This window comes from Myiozetetes cayanensis, unplaced genomic scaffold (assembly GCF_022539395.1).
Source record: "Myiozetetes cayanensis isolate MyiCay16 unplaced genomic scaffold, myiCay2020 scf5-8, whole genome shotgun sequence".
Lineage (NCBI taxonomy): Eukaryota > Metazoa > Chordata > Aves > Passeriformes > Tyrannidae > Myiozetetes > Myiozetetes cayanensis.
In genome coordinates this window covers 671,746-694,588 of record NW_026087742.1, presented here as the reverse complement: position 1 = coordinate 694,588, position 22,843 = coordinate 671,746, and the positions used below count along the sequence as shown (strand labels likewise).

The 22,843-nt window shown below is 43.5% G+C and overlaps 2 protein-coding genes across 2 annotated transcripts in view; one reads left to right on the top strand and one right to left on the bottom strand.

The window, feature by feature from the left end:
* The window catches only part of WNT11 (Wnt family member 11), a 202,779-nt gene that overhangs the window by 47,874 nt on the left and 132,062 nt on the right, over positions 1-22,843 (bottom strand). The window lies entirely within an intron of this gene.
* The window catches only part of UVRAG (UV radiation resistance associated), a 62,765-nt gene that overhangs the window by 16,177 nt on the left and 23,745 nt on the right, over positions 1-22,843 (top strand). Inside the window, exons 6-12 of the mRNA XM_050331844.1 lie at positions 264-349; positions 9,545-9,650; positions 10,495-10,621; positions 11,511-11,595; positions 12,063-12,150; positions 12,702-12,762; positions 14,618-14,783. Of these exons, the coding sequence (XP_050187801.1) occupies positions 264-349; positions 9,545-9,650; positions 10,495-10,621; positions 11,511-11,595; positions 12,063-12,150; positions 12,702-12,762; positions 14,618-14,783 (719 nt within the window). The remainder of the gene's footprint in view (positions 1-263; positions 350-9,544; positions 9,651-10,494; positions 10,622-11,510; positions 11,596-12,062; positions 12,151-12,701; positions 12,763-14,617; positions 14,784-22,843) is intronic.

The window sequence follows — 22,843 nt, the reverse complement described above, 5'->3', positions numbered from 1 at the left end:
CATCCTTCAGTGCTCCTGTGCAGTAAATTGGGACAGTTAGGGATTATAAAGTGCAGGAAAGAACACCCTGTGTCTTTTACACCTTCATAGGCAGGTGGTGTTATTACCACCTTGAGTTGTTCCTACATATCAGACATAAAATGGTGAAAACATTTAAAATACATTAAATGCCAGATCATTTATTCAACCAAAAGCCTTGCATGCTTTTAGTCAAGGTGGAAAATTTTTTGATTCTTTAATGACTGTTCTTTCTTTGCCTTAAGGATCACTCAGGTACCCTGAAGAACAGCCTTCTCCAGGTGGATCAGAACTGTGTCCGTAACTCTTATGATGTCTTCTCTTTGCTTAGGTAAGGCTTTTGGTAACACTCTGTGTGGCTGTTGTAACTTCTTTAATTTGTGTATGGAAGGAGCCTTTCTGAATATAAAACAACCCCCATGTTCTGGTGTGGAATGTGCAAAGGGGAGGTGCTGAGGTCAGGCCAGATTCCTGCTGGTGTCCAGGAGATGGGCCTCGGTGTCCAAACATTCCGTGGGGGTCGCTGGGCTTCTGCCACGTGGATGATTGAGAGCTCCGAGCAAGGGCTGGCTGTGGAGCCTTGTGAATGTCCAAATCATGGGACTTCTCTGTTGGAAAGCTTCTGTGGAGAGCCCCTGCTCTGTTCTCCTCAACAGCATTACAATTTATTTAAATAAATGAGAACAGACCCAGTTACTCCAGCACATGTGTGGCATAAGAAAGCTTACAGTGGTTTTTTATTTTTGGGTGGTTACTTAGATGTCTCTGGTTGTAAAAAAAACACATAAAATGTTAATGAAAACATAAGATGTCTTTTTTTCAGATCTGCTTTAATTATAATCATTTAAGAATGTTAGTTGTGGAAAAATATAGTGGAGGTCCACCACTATCAGTAGGTTGAGGAATCTGTATGTGAAAGGCATTTTACAAGGTAGGTTCTGCAGGAACAGCACTAGATGTGCTATAAAGGAAATGAAAGAGAAATGTTTAACATGCTTTTCAAAAGTCCTTGGAAAAACGCAGTTGACTTTTTTTTAATCCAATTTGAATCCATTCCATAGTGCTGACAGTAGGTGTCAGTGTTGCCTGTCTGAAGAAAGGGGTAGGAAAAGTTAACTCGAGGTTGCTTTTTCAGAAGTCCTTATTTTATAAGCTCTCTTAAAGTGTAAATGTGCTGTTCCTTGATTCTGTAAAGCATATTTAAACTGAGGGCTACTTTCTGAGTGTCTGTTCCTCTGCTTTTAGTGGGAAACAACCTGGGGGGTGTCAGGAAGTTCTGGTTTTGTTCTGGCACAGCCCATTAGCAGAGGACTCTTGTACCACCAAACATAAAGTCTTTTTGTTAAGTAGAAAGCAGCAAACATGTGCAGCTCAACCTGATTGCTTTATTCATGTGTTTTTCACATTTCTTGTGCACTTCCATGGAAAATGAACACACTCCATTAAAAACCCCGTTCTATCAGCAGGTTCTGGCCCAACCCTTCACTCCTGGAAAACTTCACAGGGAGAGTTTGTGTGCCTGATCTCTGTATCAAAACTGCTTTGGGGGGGGAAGAAGTGATGTCATTGTTTTCCTCAGAAGTGAACAGCTAGAACTTGTGAATAGGCCTTAATGGAAAGCACGTGCTCAGCTCAAATTATGTGGGCTTAAAAAAATTAATTAGCAATGACAGCGTGTGTGAGCAGGAGAACGTTTTTTGTCTGTTGGATTAAAGCAGTGCCTGTGTGCTCAGATGCTGCATTACAGGGATTTACAAGTTAATTAAGCAGGAGGAAAAGTTTAGGTACAAAGCTCAGCTTTACAACTGGAAGTTCTGGGTGCCTTTGCAACCCAGGAACCTTCCTGTTCTGGGGCAGGGACAAGATCCTCAGGTGAACATGAGGTTGCTCATAATTGTTTGTGCCACGTGGAAGGGACTGATGTTCTTCCAGCCATTTGCTTTACAAGGGCTCACTAACAAAAATCCACCACCCCGACTGGAAAGCTCCAATTTTGAGGTTTTTGTTCCTTGTCAGATTTCCTGAAGAGAGGTCACTGGAAGACTTTCTAAATATTATGTTGCTGATGGTAATGGGTTGTACAGTAACATGTTTCACCTTTCACACAGCACTCAGGAAGGGCCAAATCCATTGAGCTCATGTTCTGGACGTGTCTCCATAATCAAGTTCTCAGCACGTTTGCAGCACTAATGGGAATAGGTTTATATTTAGTGTTTCTTAGTTTTCTAGCCTTTCTTTTCTTTAAGCTTTGAAAAATAGACCTTTCACTATTAAGTGGAAGATGAGATGTCACTAAAGAAAGGGCTTAAAATCCCATATATTAAACTTTTGCTTCAGTTTTAAATACAAAAATTAATATAGAGCATTCTGCAGCTTTTCTTGATGATACTTAGAGAGCAGTTGGCCTGTGCAAATATGTGAGTGCCTGAAATCCCCCCAAATCCTGCCTGGAGACAAAAAGTTCTCTAAGGACTGGTGAAGATCTGTCCCTTTGAGGTTTGGCTTCATGTGGTTTTATCTCTCCAGTCAGAGCTGCCTTCTCTGTGGTTTAATCATCCCTTCAGCAGATGGCATGGCATGTTTGGGGTATTTACCCAGCCAGTTAGGCCAGATTGAAAACACTTTGGTTGTATTTTTCTTTTTAAAAATAGTGGTTTTTAACGACATCATCATCTGATATTGGTGCAATTTGAGTGTTGGATGGGTAGAAGAGCAGCTCCAGGCAGCTGCTGTAGTATTGCTGTATCTAATCTGGCTGAATTTGATTTAAATAATTTTTCTAGGTGTTAATCTGTCATAGGGCAGGGTAGGGTTCAAGTGACAGGCTTTGCTTTAGGGTTTGCCATTTGTGATACAACTGTTCATGTAAAGAAGAGTGTTTGTCTTATCACTGAAGAGAGATTATTTAAGAATACAAATGTAGGTATCATTTGTCTGAGGTCTGAAATGTTGATGTTCATAAAATCACCTTCAAGTGAGCAAATAAAGTCAGCTTTTGTTTAGCTCTGCTTATCTTAGGGGAGATGCTTTTAAATAGCTGTGTTGCTTGTGTTTAAATTCTTCCAACTTTATTAGAACTTTTACAAGTGAATCTCTGAAACTGGAAATGGAGACAAAACACATGGTCAGGGTAGGCAGCTGTGGTGGTGAAATACTCATGAGTAGCTCTGAGTAGTTTGTCTGAGACTCCGGAGTCGGTGGGATTGTGTGTGCCAAGTGGAGGAACTGCCCTTGGGCAGCTATTTTTAACACCTGGAAACGATGCTGGAAGTGAAGCTGCTTTTCCTGAGCTCTGAGCAGGGTCCTGGTGGGCTGAAGCTGCTCAGTGTAAGGTGTGTCTGGGGCACATGGGCTGGTCACAGAACACAGCCAGCCCTCAGCAGTGGCAGTGTCCTCTCCGACAGCTCAGTCAGACTTTGCTCTTGTGTGGTGGATTTAAGTAGCAATTCCAAACTTTAGGCTTCCAGTTGTTTAGTGGGGTGAAAAGGAGGGAAAGCAGGAAGAAAACATGCTCTTATCAGCTGCTCTCTGACTTCACCTGATAACAAACCCCGAGGTGAGCCATGCAAAGCTGTTCACTTTGAACTTCCCTGAAATCCTCTATGTTCATCCTCATCTCCGTGGAAAAATGAATCCAATGGAGCTGGGCAGCATCTGGGACTGCATGGAAACAGAGCTGCTTTTTGCTGCCCTGTCCCTTGAGGCATTTTGGGAGATGCAGAGAGAGAGAAGGGGAGGCAGGAAAGAGTTAGTTAAATTTTAAAATGTGAACGGACATATCTTGTTTTTAGCTTTTCCCTTTGCTGTCCTGTCCTCAGAGAAGGGCCCCAACTCATAGCCGTGACCAAGCCCTTTCGAAATGCTGCAGTTATGGATGTTCATGTTGTGGGACAGTGCCACATCCTGAGGAGATGGTGTGGATGTAAATTGGTGGTCCCCAATAGCCTGATGTTCTTGCAGTGCCTTACTCCAGCTTTTCCTATATCTTGGCAATAAAATTGCTGGCTCATGTTGGCAGACTTTCAGATTTCACCTTGCTGCTGCTGCTGCCATGCCCCTGCCCCAGCAAACGTGGAAATACAAGTGTGGGGTGGGTCGTAGGATTCCTCTCACTTGACCTGTGCTCTGAAATCACTCAGTTCCCCTACCAGGACATTGCTTTGCTGGTGATAAGCGTGGTTGGCTCTTTGTGATGGCTGGGTTTGATGTTCCTAAACAGGAAACATTTGCACCTGCAAGACTTGGCCCTTTGTGCTGTAGAGGCAGCCAAGACCAGGCAGGGCATCCCTTGGCTTTGGGCAGGAAAACCCAGGATGGAGGAACAGGAACTGCAGCCAGACCTCTCTAGTGCCTCTGTGAATAATTAATTACTACTGAGATAAATGAACATCACCACGAGTGTCATCTCTCTTGGCCTGAAAACCATGTGGGATGGAACTGTGGGGTGCTGGCTTCCTGGGAAGCAGCAAAGGAGGTGGAAACTGGGATCTGAATATTTTTTTTTTTCTTTTTGAGAGGTTCCTTAGGGATTTTTATTGGTGGCATCAGGCTTTTGGACAAATGCGTTCCCAGGCATTTTCCATGTGTGGTGCTGAGCCGTGGGGAGCTGAGGCTGATCAGTCAGCACAGGAATCCATTTACAAGGCTGGCTGTTGCCAGGAGCTGTAGCTGAGAGCGCCGTGGGTCACAGCAAGGGGAAACAGGCCGTGAAGCGTCAGAGAGGGGGAGGTTTTTGTGTGTTCACTGCAGGGTTCAGCCTGCTGCCGCTCTGATCTTCATGTGCCATGTGGAACAAACCACCCCTGCAGTGGCAGGGTTTTAGTGTGAGCAGGGCAGGCATGTTGCCAGCTCTGGGCCAAATTTGGGTTCAGAGCACTTCTGAGAGAGAAAATACACAGAGCTGTGCAGAACTTCAAAAACTGCTTTATTCTGCTTCTCTGCTTGTGACAGTGTGTAAAAGATGGTGTTAATGAAGCGAAGTTCAATTAGATGAGAAGTCAGAACACAGTCCTGCTCCTTTTCCTGGCTCTGTTAGAATTGGTGAAAAACAGACCTTGTCAGAGAATAATCAAACAGTTTGGGTTGGGAGGGACTTACTTTTAAAGACCATCTCGTGCCATGTGCAGGGGCACCTTCCACTGTCCCAGGATGCTCCAAGCCCTGCCCAACCTGGCCTTGGACACTTCCAGGGATGTGTAGGAAGTGCACCAATGTCTGAGGAGCTGCAGAACCCTCCTGTGAGCATTCTGACCATCCCTGTCAGGTGGGAGATCTCTCTCCTCTACTTCAGCTGCAGGGTTCTGCTTCTCTTGGAAGTAACTTTAGGTTGGAGTTTGGGGGTGGCTTCCAGGAAGAGTGCAGCAGTTGCAGCTTCCTAACATGAGTCCCCTGAATACTGGCTGGTGTTCCTCCTCCCCCTCCCTCCCGTGGGTAAGGCCCATGTGCTGTTGTCACAGGCACCTTCTCACTTGGGTGGCCTGTGGCTGGAGGAACACAAGTGGAGAGCAATTGTTTCTCTTTTTGGATGGAGCCTGTAACCCATTCAGCCTGAATTTGTACATCTTTCTTTTCACAGTGTAGTGAACTCCAGCCTTAGTCTTGCTCACTCTCTGAGCGAGAATTGGAGCTTCTATTAAGGTTTGCTGGCAAAAGGCAGTTGGACTGTACTGGTGTCACTATCCTGCTGGCAGGAGTTATCATGACGTGTTTATGCACTTGGGAAATTTGATTTGCATCTTATTGACCTTTCTACTAAACACAGTGTCTCGAGTGTGATCTCTTCTGCCCTGGCAACAGGGTTTCTGTAATCACAAACTGAGACAGAACAAAAAGAAACTTCCTCTCTTACTTGTCACGAATACATTTGTTCTTTGAATAAAAAAAATCAACCCATAAATCCATCCCAGCACTGGAGTTAATCTGTGGATTAGAATAAGAGGACTAGAGACATCTCAGGTTTTGTGGCTTCATTTCTGGAAAAATTGTTTGAGCTTCACAGTAAGACTCTTCTGTTCCCTTCATGCCCTGGGAGTATTGAAGGTGATCTGTGTCCTACCTGGTTCCCTTAAATACTCCTCACACAGACCAGGACCTGCCCTGCTGCCAATGTGATAGGCGTGGTTTTTTTGTTTGCTTCCCCGTTTCCAAATGGCTCAAAGCATCCACTCTTGCAGTGCACAAATCCATGTGGACTTGGTTATTCAAAAGCTTGGTTTTGAATCTTGCACATGTAAGACTCAAATGGAGACTCACATGTCAGCATAGGACTCACATGTGACTCACAGGTAAGACCCAAAACTGTTTGGAAGAATGCTGGAAAGTTATCCGTGCTGTCCTGGGTGAGTTTCTTACAGCACTGGCTCTTGGAGAGGTTTAATGTCATAAATGAGTAAGTCAGACTTGCATTTTGTTCTTTTCTTACTCCCTACTGTCTTCTCTTGCCCTACATCTGCTTTTGACAAATTGTAGGTATAGGTTTCTGAGGAAATTGGAAAGGGAGTATATGATTATAAATTAGAAAAATTTTTCTTGTGGGAAAGCAGATGTAGCAAATGATGGTTTAAGGGGTTATGTAAAAAATACTTTATAGCTGGCTGGCACTTTCCACAATCCAATTTCTGAGCAGATATTAAGTGGTGTGCATTCCAGGTTTTGTATTTAATGGGAAAGCCTTAGATTATTTTTTCTTTAATAATAGGTTTGGGTACTTTACTTCCAGGGCCCTACATCTCACTTCTTGCCAAAATTGTTCCATTCTATTTTCTAAATCCCTGGTAGTAATTCTCAGTTTAAATTTAGTCTTGCTGTAAACTAAGGTTGTTCTGGCAAATAAGACCAGAGGCATTTATTTCTCTTGTGAGAAGTAGCTGTAGTGTGTGACTGCTGTAATTAATTGATGTATTTATGGCTTAAGGTCCTGTACATGAAAAATCCAGATGTGTCTGATAGAAGCAAACAGATATTTGGAGTGGATGATAGAACTGCAAAATCATGTATCAAATGTCTAATAAAGCTGAGGCTCTTTCATTAATGTAAATATAAGCATATGTGAGCTTAATAGGCACAAGTCTCACTGCACTCCAGCTTTCAGGTTGTTACAGATTGCAGCCAGCAATGAACTTGCTCTATAAACCAGTAAATCACTGCTAATGCACGACCAGGAGGGACCAGGATACTGCAGCGTGTCTGAAAGGGCTTCAGCTGAACCTTCCAACTTAGTGCAGACTGAAAGACAGTAAATGTGTTGTTACAGCACATTCCTGGGTTGTAAAGTCAAGGTCTGTTGGGCCAGTGCGCTGTGCAGTCCTGGGGAAATCAGGAAAGCTGATTGATCTTCTTGATTCTTGTGGCAAAGGAATCTTGTCATGGGGAAGAAGTCTAAAACTTCCCCCTCCAGGGCAAGACCCAGATTGAACTGACTGGCAGAACACTGTGTGCTGGAATTGTTTCAGATCTTACAGCCAAGGGAGAAAGGGGCTTGTGGGCTTAGATATTTTTTAATTTATTTTATTTTATGGGGAAGCGATTTGATGTCAGACTTGAAAAGCCTTGAAGAAAGAGCCCCAATAGCCTGTATTTCAGGAACTTGGGATCTAGCAAGTGAAGAGGAGAGATGCTGACATTATGCCTGCTGGTTCTTCCTAGACCAAGTAGGGATACAGCTTTTGTTGGGCTTAGCTTACACTATGGCTTATGTTTTTAATCTGTCTCACTTTCTCCTAAACTTCCAAAGGAAGGGAGGGTGTTTTGTTTCCTCTCCATTTTCCCCATCTCAGAGAGCAGGTGATACAAGCATGGAAGTGGAAGAGCAGCCCTGTGGATCCCCACCTCGGATCCATCTGAGGGCTCAGGAATTTTAATGTCCGCTGTGCTTTCCGGTTTTTCCCAGGCAGCAGCGTGGAACTGGCTGAGGTTGGACAACTGCACAGCAGCTCTCAGGGCCCCAGGCAGTAAATCTGTCCCACTTCCCATTCCAGTTGCTGTGCTGCTGGCTGACAGTGGCTGGGAGCTCTGCAGACACAGGGGGGTGACGACACTGTTGGCTGAACCATCCCTTTAGAAGGGCTGCAGTTTCTGCTGGAGCTGCCTTGGCTCTCCCAACCCCGAAGGAAATTTGGTAGCAGGCCAGTGGCCTCTTGAAGCCCTCAGTTAGCTTCTAAAGTGCTGTGGAAGTGCTAATTTTAATAAAATGTATTAAAAAATGACGTATTGAACAATGTAGGAAGAATCCTGCCCTGGCTGATAGCATGTAGGGTTGTGCCATCGGTGGGCACTTCCTAAGCCAGTCTGGACTGTGCTTGGGCTGAGTTTAGGCTTGGGCTGAGTTTAGGCTGCAGCACTGGACCTGCATTCAGCCTAGAAATGGGAACAAGGTGCAGTCAGTTAGGGTTGGAGTTTCTCTCCATTTGTTCTCTATAAATTTTAATCCAGATTTATGGCCTCAGCTTGCTGATCTCCATCCACTGGTGCAAATCATAGTTGCTTCCACCAAGGGACTGTCCTGTGCATGCAGAAATGATGGACAAAATTTCCATGCTGGCATTCCTGTGGCTTAGTTTGTCTTCCCTTTATTGGATGACCAAAGATTTCCACGTGGGGACTGGTTTTGGCTGGGAAAGGGAGATTTCTGTTGATAGTTGCTGCTTTTGTGACATGGTGTCCCTAAAATTTCAGTCCTGGAAGACTTAACTTTGGTTGTGGTCATGTTCTTCCTGTTCCCATTTTAAAGTTCTTGGAACAGCAGTGAACATGCTGGGGTTGAGTAAGGCAGTGTCAGTAAATGCTCTGTCTTGCAGTGTAAATGGCACTCTTTGGCATCAAGGCAGCCAAGTTTCACTGTTGGGTTTTTATAGTGCAAGAAATGGCTGGATGATGTTTGGCTTAAAAAGAAATCCATTTCTTATTAAAAGCAGACTTGATTGCTGGATTATTTTGCAGAGCAGTTTTTATAGGTTGGGGTTTATCTGTAGATATCAATTCACCCAGCTGAACCAGTATTCCACAGTGTGGGTTGTTTTGGGGAGTCAGCCTTGAATGAATGTTTGTTCCTTATACTTGGGCAAGGGGAGGAGAACTTAGTTACTACAAAATGTGTAGGTTGTTGATGAGAATTGATTAAATCACTGTGAGGAGCTCACATGGCAAATGACCCTCCTAACAATTTATCAGTTACCTAAATCACAGGATACTGGGAGTTGAAATACTCTTTCAGTGAGTAAAACACCTCCCAGCAGTCAGGATTTGCTACCTCAGTGTTGGGATGTGAAAACTTGTAAAACTTTCTCTTAATCACATGACGGACTAAATGGAGAAAGTTCTCCCAGTATAAAATGACATGTAGAGGAAAGGGAAGTGTCACTCAGTTATTACTCTTTGCCTAACAGTTTTAGCTTTGGGTAAGGCTTTCTTGTGTCTGGTAAGAAAACATTGCAGACTTTTGGAAAGGGGCAGGCTGGGAAGTGTGGAATAGAAGACTCAGCCCCTGCTGTAGGACGTGACACAGCTGTAACTTCTCTTCTCCCTACAGGCTCCACAGAGCCCAGTGTGCAATTAAACAGACTCAGGTAACTGTGCAGAGGATAGGGAGGGAGATTGAAGAGAAGCTGAGATGTACATCCACACGGAACGAGCTGGTACGTTGGATTTATTTACAACCTTTTGTGGGCTTGCTGAAGCGTCTGACTGATGTCTTGATCATGAACTTGGCTTTTTTTAACACTTGAACTTAAAATCTTTCTTTAAACCTGTCATTTCAAATGGGAACTCACCTGAGAGCTGTGTGATGGAATGACTGTGAGTTGCGTGTGGTGCTCAGTTGGATTGATGGACTGCTTGGCCTGTTTTTACCTTTTTTGATATAATGACTTTATGCTATAAAAGCATAAACATTGCACAGTGCAGGGAAGAGGCTTTTCAGGGAAAACAAACTTGTAATGATTTAGATCAATCTTGACAGGAAGCTGTGGTAGATTCAGGGTGAGGTGAGTCAGGAAGGCTGTACCCTCCTGCACCCCAACTCCCTTCGGATGAACAGAACTCGTGCAAAAGCTGTCACTCAAGTGACATGTTCATTTTAAGCAGGAATTGTACTGGATCTTGCAATAGCTTTTGACAGTTTGTTTTGCCTGCCCTCTTCCCCTCTCCAGAAGTGTCTGCTGGCACTGGTTTCTGCTTTCTGCCCAGCAGAGCTGGGCTCAGCTCAAAGCAATGAGCTGCCAGAAAAGAGGTGGCTTGTGGTGACTTCATTACACTGGCACATGTCTGGATGAGTTGCTTTCCTTCCAAAGCAGAAAACCATCAGAGTCTTTGGGAATCTGTTGCCTGTGGGAATCTGTGAACTCAGCCTTTAGTCTGGCAGGCACTAATCTTGTCCTGTTTATTCCTTCCCTCCTATAACCTTTTTTTGTGGAACTGCTTCCATGCAGAAAAAGTTGCCTTTTGCCTTCCTTTTATTTTAATCTGTTTTTCTCCCAATAGAAGAAGGAGAGTGAATGTTTACAGCTGAAGATCCTGGTGCTACGTAATGAACTGGAGAGGCAGAAGAAGGCCCTTGGTCAAGAAGTAGCCTTGTTGCACAAGCAAAAAAGTCGTTTGAGTGACAGAGGTAAGTGTAGGAACCTCAGCCTGGCTTATGATCATGGTGCCCAGAATGGCATGGTTTCTGTTTCATTTTTATTTATTGTCTGGCTCTAATGTGCTGTGTTTTTTCTTTGTCTGAAATCTGCAGGCAGGTATCATTTTTTCACCACCTGTCTTATACTGAGCTTTGGACAGCAGTTTGTGGTGTCTTGTCTCTAAATAACTTCTTACTATGACACCTCTCTACAGTAATCTTTAAATTGCGCTTAATTAGTTTTTAGGAGAAAATCAGAGGAGCTGCACTGTAATACAGTGAACAGTGGCTTTGTAATGTCAAGGGGGAAGTTACTGTACCTGTGATTAGGATTCCATTTTAAGTGTTAGGAGAAAATAAATCTCTCTTAATAGCTGGTTACGTAAGTGAAAGGTGAAATGCTCAGCCACCCTGGTATTTCCCTTTACTAGGAGAGTGTCCTGCAGTAAAATGCTGCATCACTGCTCCTTTGGAGCTCACCAAGGCCAGGCTACACAAATGATAGATCTTGTTGCAGGATTTTTTTTTTGTTTGTTTTTAGTGCTTATTTGAGTCTCAAGTAATTAGTCTCTACTAAAAGGAGTTTTTTCCCATGCACCTCATCCTGGCTGTGCAAGGGGGTTGAGATACCCTAATTCATTACTGCACTGCTTGGCCATGAGGGGAACAGGTATGAAAGGAAGGTGAAGTTTGGTTGTGTTTGGTGAATGGGTGCATGGTTCCCACTGTGCTGGCATTCCCTACTTTGGGAGCATGACATGGAAAGTGGGAAGAGTCAGGGGAGGATTACTGCCAGCATTTGTGTCAGTACCTACTATTAAAACTTCTGATAACTAAGAAAATACCTATTTTCTTTTCCCTGATTCCTCTTGTTGTTTAGAAAATGCATTTGGGACTGAATATGAGAAACTTGGAGAGCACAACGAATCCCTGGGAGAATTAAGGAAGGAATGCACTGCCAAGAGGTAAAAGGGCCTCTGCTTGTTCTGCAACTGGAAAAGAAACACAGACTTGAGAGGAGGCCATTGGAATTGGGAATTCTGGCACCAAATCCTTCCTCACGTGGTCCCAAAACATCTGTTAAAACATCTCTGCTACAACTTGTAGATATCAAAAGGGAGAATTACCAGTGGCAAGTCTAGAAGAGAAGGACACAGATGCTTGGTGGCCTGTGTGGGCTCTGATAGGACTTCTAGGTCTGTTTTAGTGTCACAGCTCTGTAATACTTAATTCTCAGTCGAAAAATGTCTGAAATGTGAGGTACGTGTGAAAACAACAACTTCTGTCGGCTGTGTTAATGCTTTGGGTGGAGTTACCCAGCTTATGGGGAGGGCAGGTGGTACCTGGGGAGCTGCAGAAGGGACAGAACAGCTTGTCACCCTTATTTAAGGCTTTTGAGGGAACTAATGGGTTTGGGATCTCTTTCCCACAGAGAACAGCTTTTGAAGACAAACGCCCAGCAGACTATCCGATGCAAGCAGCTGCTGTCAGAGCTGTCCTACATCTACCCCATTGATCTGGTATGTGCTCAGCATCCTAAAAACCTGCCTGATTTGAAATGGACTTCCTGTGTATTACACTGCAAGCAAATATCCTGTTTTATTCACGGTGAAATCTGCTCTTTGCTCATCCTGTTTATTCCGGCTTCTTCTTACGTTTTGTCCTTGGATTGCAAACTTCACAGGGAGGGCACTCCAGTGAAATAGTATAATAGCTCAAATTTAATGGATATTTGCACTGTTGTTTACAATGGTGTAAAGTAACCCTGACAGTGGGTGAGCTGAACTCTTAAGAGAGTGCACAGAAACAGATGTCAAAATGTTGAGCTCTAAAACCTTTTACATAATGATTTAAAATCAAACTCGTCCCTCTTTAAAAAAATTGCATACATTTTCTGAATTCTGTGAAATGCGGATTAAAATACTGTGTCAAAGTCACTCTGAGTTTAACTAGATATTTAGGTTTTGATTTTTTTTTCTTAGCTTTGTTGTAATTGGATTTTATGCAGGTTTTGGTTTTCTGGATGTTACTGTTCCATTCTCACTTTTCACTGTTGATTTTAAACCTACAGAATGATCAGAAGGATTACTTTGTTTGTGGAGTCAAGCTTCCTAATTCTGAAGACTTTCAAGGTAGCTGGATATTCTTAATGTAGCTGTTACAGTTAACACTGCTTCCAAACTTCAGAGAATCAAGTAAACTGATAATAATGGCTTGGGATCCAGATTTTTGACCAGAAAGGTCTAGACTAGAGGAAAACTTAGGAATTATTTATCCCTGCTTCCTTTTGCTCCTGCAAAGTAGATTTCTTGTTGGCTCTTAGAAAAGCATCTCTGTGTTCTGAGACTCCACAAGCAGAGCTACCCAGAGGGGCTGTGGAGTCTCCATCCTTGGGGATGCTCAGAGCCCAGCTGGACACAGCCCTGGGCAACCTGCTGCTCCCTGCCCCTGCTCTGAGCCTTCCCAGGGGTGCCTTCCAAACTCAGGGATTCTGCAAAGTACTTGAGTCTGACCTAAAATTCTTCTGGGGCCACTTCTAGTCCATAAATCTTGCTGGGGCAGCAGGCAGGAATCCCCACTGGGTTTGCTGGAGCTGCTGGAGAAATTACGGGATAAATACCTCACCAAAATGAGCCTCTAAACCTCTGTGACAGTATGAAGTGCTTTACAAGTCAGCTGCTACTTTAACTGTCGACCCTCATCCTGTTGCAGAGGCAAATGTTTCATGTGCCTGTGTGTATAACAGTTGTACAGGTAACTGCATGCATTCAGCTGCACGTGTTTGGTGTGACTGCAGCTCCGGGAAAATGCCCTGGAGAATTTCCCAGCATTTGCTCGCTCTGGTTTCTTGAGCAAAAACCTCCATCAGTTGTCTAACTCTTTAAAGCCATCCCATAGTAACTAACTTGTACTAACAATGTGTATATTGGATGCAGAATGGTGGAGGAATAATCTTTAAAACAAATTAATTTGTCAACAGGACAAAACCGCAGTCTGTTGCTTTGTTTTTCTGATTGCACTGAGTGTTCTAATGAACTCAATCTGGTAATTCTTGAGGAGTAAGTGGTGTGCATCTTCTGGCCCATTTTCAGTTTCCTGGTATTAATTCCTTACAAAAGAATTACTAATTCTTTTATCCAAGGCTCTAAAAATGCAAATGTGTTGTGATAAAGAAGTACTAAGCATCCAACTTATTGAAATATGCAGTTAAATTTGAAACCTGACGTGGATCTTACCTCACTCAGGAGATAATATATTTTTTTTAAAATTAGGCATCTGAAGGATCAAAAAGAATTGATTCCCTAAAAAGCCACTTTTGCTGCTTGTCCTCTTTGGTTGATTTTATGGGATTCCCTTGTGCATCAGGAGGGGTGACTCTTGTGCTGTTTGTATCCCCTACAAGGAATTAAAATTAGAGAAAAGGGAAAGGAGAAGCCCTGACGTGGCTAAAGGATGTGTCATTACAATCACCAGACCTGGGTGTATTCCCAGCAGGTGAAGCTCCAAGGTTGAAACCTGAAATGTCAAATAAAAAAGAATACTTTAAAACAAGGGGTTAATCCAAGTTTTTGCAGTTTTTGGCAGAGTTTCTGCCGTGGGGTGAGTGTCTCTCCAAGTGACCTCACTGGTGGCTGGAGTTGTGCAGGAGTGCAGCCTTCCCCTGACCCTGGCAGTCCATCCACACAAATGCACAAAGCTTAAGGCTTGACTTTTGTCTTGGGAATTTTGTTCCACTCTTCCCACCTTTTCTTGGCCCTCCCCCAGCCAGGTGGTTCAGCTTTGAACACGTAAAACTGGCAGGAGAAACGAGCCACGACCCGCTTTCCATGAGAGCCAAACACGGTGAATGCAAAGCTCTCCAAAGGGACTTAAGTGTTCCTGAGCTCTGGCCTCCGGGAGCCGCATCAGCCGTGGTGTTCTCTGAGCAGGAGGGCTGAGCACCAGGGTTCGGTGCATCCAACAATGGACTCTCCTTGTTGTTGGCAGCGAAGGATGACGGAAGCATCGCCGTTGCCCTGGGCTACACTGCTCACCTGGTTTCCATGATCTCCTTCTTCCTGCAAGTGCCACTCAGGTATCCCATCATCCACAAGGGCTCCCGCTCCACCATCAAAGACAACATCAACGACAAACTCACCGAGAAGGAGCGAGAGTGAGTATGTTGGGAGTGCACTCATGGCCTTCCCTCAAAACAACAAATCAGCACCAAAAAACCCCCCACCCTGGATGGTTTTGGGAACTCTGAAGTGACAGGGAATTTGAAGGTGCTGTTTCCAGTAGTCGTTTGAGTTTCTCTTGTTGGAATTCTGGGATCCAACAGAGTAGTTCAGCTTTGTTGTTCTCACTCTCTTGGCACGCACATGCCTCTGATTTGGCTTCCAGTAATGCTAGAAAAACTTCAAAAGTGTTTCTTACAGGTAATTTTTGGCTGTTGGTTGGAAAAATTGCCCTTTATGTTTTGCTGCTGGCTGTGGGAATAAATTGCAGATGGCACGTGCAGCCTCACTGGGAGCTACTGCCAGTGCTGGGGTGGGGGCAGATAAATGTGAGGAAACAAATTTTCTCTAACACAGAGGGTTTTAATCAATTGAAAAAGAGCACACTAAACTTCCACCTACTGTAAATCAGCCTAATATTCAGTAAAGAGCTTTTTGTTTGTTCTGTAATCATTGTCTTTCAGCATAATAATCCAAATCAGGATGGAAGGGTTTTGTTGTGCCTAGCAATCAGGATAGGGATGCTTGGGAAGGGTCCGACTTCCCTTTGCAGCTTAGTGACTTGTGAAGGACAGACAAGGTCATTTGCCTGAAGAGTTGGAATCACTCAGGTCTCCTTGTTTTGGCACAATAAAATACAACTACATAATGATGTCCTGCAGAGTAATTTTGATGCCATTTTAATAACTTGTCTGAACACTTCCTGGGTAACTTAACATTAACTTGAGTGGCTTTAGTGTAGGTCCTGAAGCATATGGTCATATCCTTCCTGAGCACCACTTGGAGGAGGATTGCAAACTAGAACATTTATATCTGCAAAACAAATTTCTGAGGAGTAGAGCTGCCTGTGTGTGGGTGTATACAGATTAACCCAATTTCCTGTTGTCTGAGACAGATTGGAGGGTTTAGTCCTTCAGGCTACAGCCTTCCAAACCCTCATGACTTAATCCTTGATTTCACAATAGATTTGTGAAAAGGAGAAAGCTTAGCTAAGAGTATGAATCCCTGTTGGGCCATTTACCTGTGTTCTGCAAGATTTTTTCAGGATTAGCTCCTGCCTGAGATCTTCTCTTCCCAGCTCTTGGAGAGACAATCCCACCAACTCTCAAAGGACTTTGGTTACTATAGAAAACCTTAAATGTCTTAAATTGTAGTTTTTTTCCTAAACTAATGGCTTATGTTTCTCCCTGGCTCCTGACTGCATTGAGCACAGCAATTAACATGCATTATTAAATTTCTTTATTTCAGTCACCTGTCCTTTAGCAGCTTTTCAAACTCCAACATAAACTGTTGAGTAATTGCAGTGAGGTAATCCCTGTGTTTAATCTTTACTATAACACATACATCCTGATTACTGACTGTGTTAAACATTTTACTTGGCATTGTACTTCTTTTTTTTTTTTTTTTTTTTTATGGCAGGGTTGCCCCAAGAACCTTATTAGGAGCTTCTAGAAATTGTGCTTTTGGGGGAATAGCTGAGTTTTTCACTCCAGAGCAAAATCTTAAGTAAATGTGTGTATTTTTAAAGTTATAATGTATAAACCCTTTCAAGTTTCTTTTCTCAGTGCTCAGGTCTGGTTGGCAGGCTGGTGTTGGGTCGTAGCTTGGACTCCATGATCTTGGAGGTCTTTTCCAACCTTAATGGTTCTGTGATTCCTGAGGGTGGGATGAGGGATGGAATGCCTGCCATACAGTGTATGGTCAGCCCTGTCATTGCAGGGCTATCAGTGTTTATAATCCATCCAGTCAGTGTGTTCCTCATTATTCAAAACACAGTTGGGGTACTACAAAAACACTGTTTCCTTCCTGGGAAGGGCTGTCCAGCCCTGGCACAGCTGCCCAGGGCAGTGGGGGAGTCCCCACCCCTGGAGGGGTTTGACAGCCCTGTGGATGTGGCACTTGGGGACATGGGTGAGTGGCGGCCTTGGCAGTGCTGGGGAACGGCTGGATTTGGGTCATTCGTTAACATCTACCAACCTGCATGGTTCTATGGATACATAACTCCCAAATTTAAGCTCCTTAGGACAGCAGCATGTTCCTCTGTCCAGTGACAAGCAAGCATGTTTGCAGAATAAACCACCTCAACTCTTTGGCTCCGTTCTGGTGCAACTGAAACCTAACACTTCATCACATCCTCAGCAGCAGAGCGAGAATGCTGGGATTAAACTACTTCTGATGTGTCCTGACACTGTTGTCTGTCAAGCCCTACATTTCATGCTTCTGGTAGCCTGCTCCCAGATTTTTTAATGCAGAATAGCTTCCAGCTTAGGGCAAAATAAGGATTGTTATGTCTGGAGTGAGACACACACTGGGAAATTCCCTGTGTTGGTGTTGCTCCTCATATCCTAGTATTTTGTAATATAAACAGCTTGGAAATGCATATACCCCTGTAAGAAAAATAATGGGGTTTTGGAGTTTAATCACATTTCTAGTACTCTACATGTGTCTGAACAAGTGAGATGCACATTCAGAACAATTATTTCTGTTGGATTTTTGCATTGTCGCTCATACTGTGTCTTTTAAAAGACTTTCAAGAACTCTTACTTGCCTGCTAGGTAAGCTGGAAATGAGAAGGGTTTCAAGAAAGAGTTCTGCTGAGAGGGTGAGCCCCCAGGATTGGAGGTGTCTCAGCAGTGCCCAGCACAGTCCTGCTGGTCAGGAAACCTTGCATTATGTTATGTGTGCTTCCAAGTGTTAAATCAGGTGATGGGAGTTACTGACAGTGGAAGTTCTGATGTGAAAAGTTTCTTCTCAGGCCTCTGGTTAAAACAAACGTGTAATTCCTTGCCAGTTCTGCCCCAAAACTGCTTCCAAATTACCTTCCTCAGTGTGTTGTCACATCTCAAAGAACTGAAAGACTAGCTGGATTTGCAAAGAAGCGTTGCTGAACCAGCCTGTGGATAATTTTGGAGCATTTGGAGCCCACTTGTGGAATGAGCACAATCTATAGGTGATCCTCACTAGTGGGGCCTCCCTCCAGTTGGGAAGAACGGGACAATCAGTGTCTCAGCTGTAACAGACTTGGTCCTGCAGCACTGGAGGGGTTCTTGCTCTGTGCCTGGGAACAGATGAGCCACTTGCAACAAAACAGCCTGGAAAATGGGGACACAGGCAAGTGAACGTTCCCCAGCTCAGTGGAGAAGTCTTTAATCATATTTGGGGCTTTGGCTGAGATAATGAAATGGCAGCTTTGGGGAGAAATCTTGGCAAACTTAAATCAGATGGAGGGAGATGTTTGGTTGAGAAATCCAATAGCTGTCAAAGCAGAGCTGATTCTTTGGGGTAGATGGAGTGTGTGTTAAGTGTGCAGCTATATTGCTCAAAGAATGCTTTCTGCCATGAACTTCTCTTGAACTGTATTTTTACATTCTACATTCTTGAGGATATTTAGCTCGAATCCTGGCTTATTTTATTCTTGATTACCAAAATAATGCTCGTGCCTTCAGTGGGTCAGCAAATATTGCAGTGCATAGATTAAGAATTAGATCAGGTGTTCTTTAATAAATTTAGGTCCTGTTAACACTGTTTCTGGGAACTGGAAGTTTTTACATGCTCCTGGCCAGGCTGAGGGAGCAGATTTTTGTTTACTGCAGTGGATGAGACCACTGACCCCAGACATCTCCAGCTGAGAAATGTTTCTGTGAAGACATACTAGACTTAATTTGCTCCCACTGGAACACTATACTCCTGATGAGATTCTTTTTCAAAACATGACTTCATTGTTTCACATAAGCAGGGACTTGCCCTGTGTAAAGTGTCCTCCAGTTAAAAATGATCCTCCAGTGGCAGGAGATTTACACTTCTGATAGCAAGGTTTGTGCTCTGCCCTTCCAGACAGCCCTTGTGCTGTGACATCCATCATGGCCTGGATGGTGCAAGCCTGGAATCCAAGCTGAAATATATCACAAAATGCCCAATTTACAAAAAGCCATCAGTGTCAGTGGCTCCATGGATTCCTCTCTGTGCTTTTTGGGCTGTTTGAAAGCGTTATTTGCTGAAGCAGTAGAACGATTCCCTCTTGTATAAATTGGTGACTGTTATCAGGAACTGCCTGACTCTCAGAATCTGGGTCTTTGCTTTTGCATTTTCTCCCTCCAGTCTGCCCACACTGAGGCTACTGTGCATTGTCCAAGAGCAAGGGCACAGCAGTTACACTTATCACAGAGAGATGCTTCTGCTTTCCATTATCACCTTCTTAAACTGTTCAGGCAGGCATTTTGAAAATACGTTTCAGAAAGTCACACTGCTTTAATGTTTTCCTTTCCCACTAAACTAATTATCTCTGTGTTGTGCCAAGCTTGAAGGAGGATGTGCTTTTCCCCCTTGGCAGTCTGTATTTTTGTCATCAAGTTTTGTTTTACAAGTGTAGGTTTTTTCTTTCAAGTAGGAACTCAAACCCATATAGTAATCCAGTCTGAATTCCCTTGGGATTTGGGATTCATGTCTTAATCTCTAATAAGTAAAGTGCACACTTGCCATCCTTTTTTCTGCCTTTTCATTTAATTTTGGGTGTTCTGCTGGAGATCTGTGCCAGTCTCTGCTCTGAAGCTGACAGAGCTGTGGTGCAGCTTCTCTGAGAAGGAAACAGGTTTTAAAGCTGTGCAGCCAAAGCTCCTTGAGCCCTGTCCTTCAGGTAGAATTCTAAGAGGTTGGAAGGGCTTGGATTTTGGTGCCTGCAGCTTTTGAGCAGCCTACTTTTCCTAATATTTGATTTGAAGTGTCCTGGGGAATCACAATTTCAAGTGCTGGCTGGACAGTGGTGGTCATTCTCACTTGTAAGGGTTTGCTTTCTTCTGGTTCAGAGAAGTCCCAGCACTTCTAAATAACAACGTTTGCTCTCCTGGACCCACCATTCCCTTACAATCAGCAAACAGGATGTGGTTGGGTTGGAGGGAAAACTCTCCTTCCTCCCTTGCAGACCCCCAAAAGGGGGTGAGGGTGAAATAACTCAAACTTAGGAAATCTTTAAACCTTTTTCTCGTACACTCCTCATACTTCAGGCATATCAAGCAAGAACTTGTGACTTTTTCAGGTCATTATCTTATCTGGTCGGGCTATTTAGTTCTATCCTTGTATAGAGTGTCCCATCAGTAGATTTAAGCTTGAGACTCATCATTTTCTTAACTGCCCCATTTTTTGTAGTGTTGTGTGAGGCACAGTTGTTCCCTAGATCTGATGGATGGCTCTGTTATCACACCAGTGTCTTACAGACACAGAAATTACATCAGTTCCTTATCTGTATAATAGTGAATAATTGGGTTTCAGCTGCATCCTGCCAAGTCTGCTCCACAGCCGTCTCCCTGCAGCCATCCTGCTCACTGTCCTTGGAAATGAAAAGTGAAGGAAAAAGCCAGGTTGAGTTTGTTCTCTGACAAATTTGGTGCAGTTGGCCAGGAAGTACCAGATACTGTAAATACAGTGATGTGAAAATACAGTGGTGCTGGTTTTATTTAGTCTTGGGACTAAGATTCCAGTCTTTAAGGTCCCTTCCTACCCAAACCCTTCTATGAGAGTTAAGTGTTCCTAAGGTGTGTCCTTGTTGTTAGTTTGACTTGCAAAGCCACAAATACTACTGGTCCTTGGAGTTTTGCATGATTTTGAAAATTAAGGCTTTATAGCACAAATCTAGACTAGATTTGGAATTTTACTCAGATTTGCCAAATGGGATGTCATGTGCTATTGAAACTGTGCCACCCTTCAGCCTGGGGAGAACAGTCAGATGTGAGGTGTAGAAATCATCATTCTACCCACTTCTTCTCTTCAGAGCTTTCTGAAGTAGAGATTAAACTTTAATATAATTTGGGATATGGCAGAAGTCTGAACAGAAGAGAGAATAAAAGATCTAAACCACATGGTGTAACACCAAAGTAGAAGCAGGTGAAAGCAGTTAAAAATGAAGCAATTTCTTAAGCTTTAAAAATAGTTTGTATTAAAGACAGGCTGTTATAGACAATAAAAATGGGCCACCAGTCTCTTGGTACATGTGTGATGGTTCTGGATGCAGAGGAGTTCATAAATCACAGGACACAACAGTAAATGTATCTGGACTTGAATTCGTAGGAGATACTTGAGGTCTGAAGTAAATGTATGGAATAAGGATTCTTTCATCTTTCCCTAACACTTACCACGTGCCTGAACCAGGAATCCTGGGATTCTCTTGCATGTTCATCAACACTGAAGTGATTATGTAAAACACCTAAAGATGAGCTGAGGGTATGAAATCAGAGGAGCTCTTGAGGGCTCATAAGTACTTGGGCAAGGTCAGCTGAGAAAGGTGGGACAGTGAAGAGGAATTTCCAGTGGTTAGAGTAGAATATTCAGCACCATTTCTTTGAGTTGTAATAAGAGAGGTCTAATGCTTAAACCACCACCACAGTGAGACTATTTTTAGCTTTGAACCAGGCCTATGGTTTTGCAGAATCAATGTCTGCAGGCAACTTGAAAATATCTTTTTTTTTCTCTAGTCAACTTCCTGGTGTTTAAATACATCAGTACTAGTGAGCAGTGGAGACACTTTAGTAGCAAATAGTTGCCCGGGCTCTCTTATCAAAACCAGGGGTTTAAATCCATATATTTAAAAGTCAGTGAGAGATGGGTTACAACCCTTTGTTAAGGAGTAACTGATACTCTTTATGAGTTACTCATTAAAATTACTCCTGCTGTCTGCCCTGCTCTTTATAGACAGGAATAGATCATCTGCTCAGGGTGCATTAGGGCTGTGTTTTAAGGAGTCTAAGTGCTGTTGAAATATTACATTCTGTAGTTGTGAGTAAATATCAACCTATTTTTCCAAGGGCACAGGTTGAACCTGGCTGAGCAGAAGCTGTTTCGTTCAAAATTGCTGCCTGCTCTCATGGCAGGGGTATGGTCTCCTACAGTGGTAAGTGCTCCTCTGAGGAGGACCAGAGGTTGACTCAGAACACATTTCCTGTTACCTGACAACTTCCCTCAGAAGATCTTTTCTGGTGATCACACAACAGGTACCTGTAGCTTGTGTTTTTTCTTCTTCCCACTAAACATCCCACACTTACCCCTTGGAATTTGCCATCTCAGAGTAGGTGTCTGTGTTCTGCTTTAAAGGAGCTTTAAATGATTTCTTTTTTTCCCCTCCAGACATACCAGCAAGAATAGAAGAAAGGAAGGTGCACTTTGGGGCAGAGTGGGCAGGCAGAGGCCATTTTGCAGTTTATTACGTGCTTTGTGATTATAAAAGTACTGAAGTAGTAGTTTTCAGAAGTATTTAGGATAACTAAAACCTTGCACAGCAGACTTAGCTTTCTGCAGCATGCCAGAGGGAGGGGTTGAGCTCCTGCTTTTCTGTGGAGCAGGAGAGAAGAATTGGATGTAGGGAGCCAGCAGTTGGAGTTGTGGTGAATTGTAGTCAGTGAAGCACTGCATGAAATGTTGGGGTTCCTCTCCCTTGACTTCACTGCTTGTGACCAGGCTTAATGGGCAAGCAAGATAACACACAGAGGCAGACAGAACAATTGGGGATATTTTTCTCTGGACTCATAAATGTGCACACACAGAGACAGCACTGACAGTTCTCCAGAACTGCGTGTCAAGTGGTTGTGCTGGGAAGGCTGACCCGGGATGTGTGTGGCTTAAAAGCTTTCAAGATTAATTAGTGCAAGTTGAAGGGGAGAAATGTGAATACTGGCAAAGAAGCAGAAGCAGAGTGATAAACAGAAAAGCCTAATTTTCCCCTGTGTGTGGGAGATGGTAGCACCATAAACCAGCTTTTATCCTCTTTTCTATAAGGATTGAAGAGCTCTGTGTCTAATAATAGAATACATGGTTCCCATTACCAGTGACTTCATGAAATCCTACCTTGGAGTGAAACATGGCTTGTGTTCCTAATGGTGCTTTTATTGTCAAACTTGGGTTGGTTTTAGGCTGTTAATTGTAAAGGTATCCTTTAAATGTAACCCCTGCTCTGCCCGGGCAGTGTAACTGGAGATATGGAGATGAATTCCTTTTGCTCTGTGTTTTACAC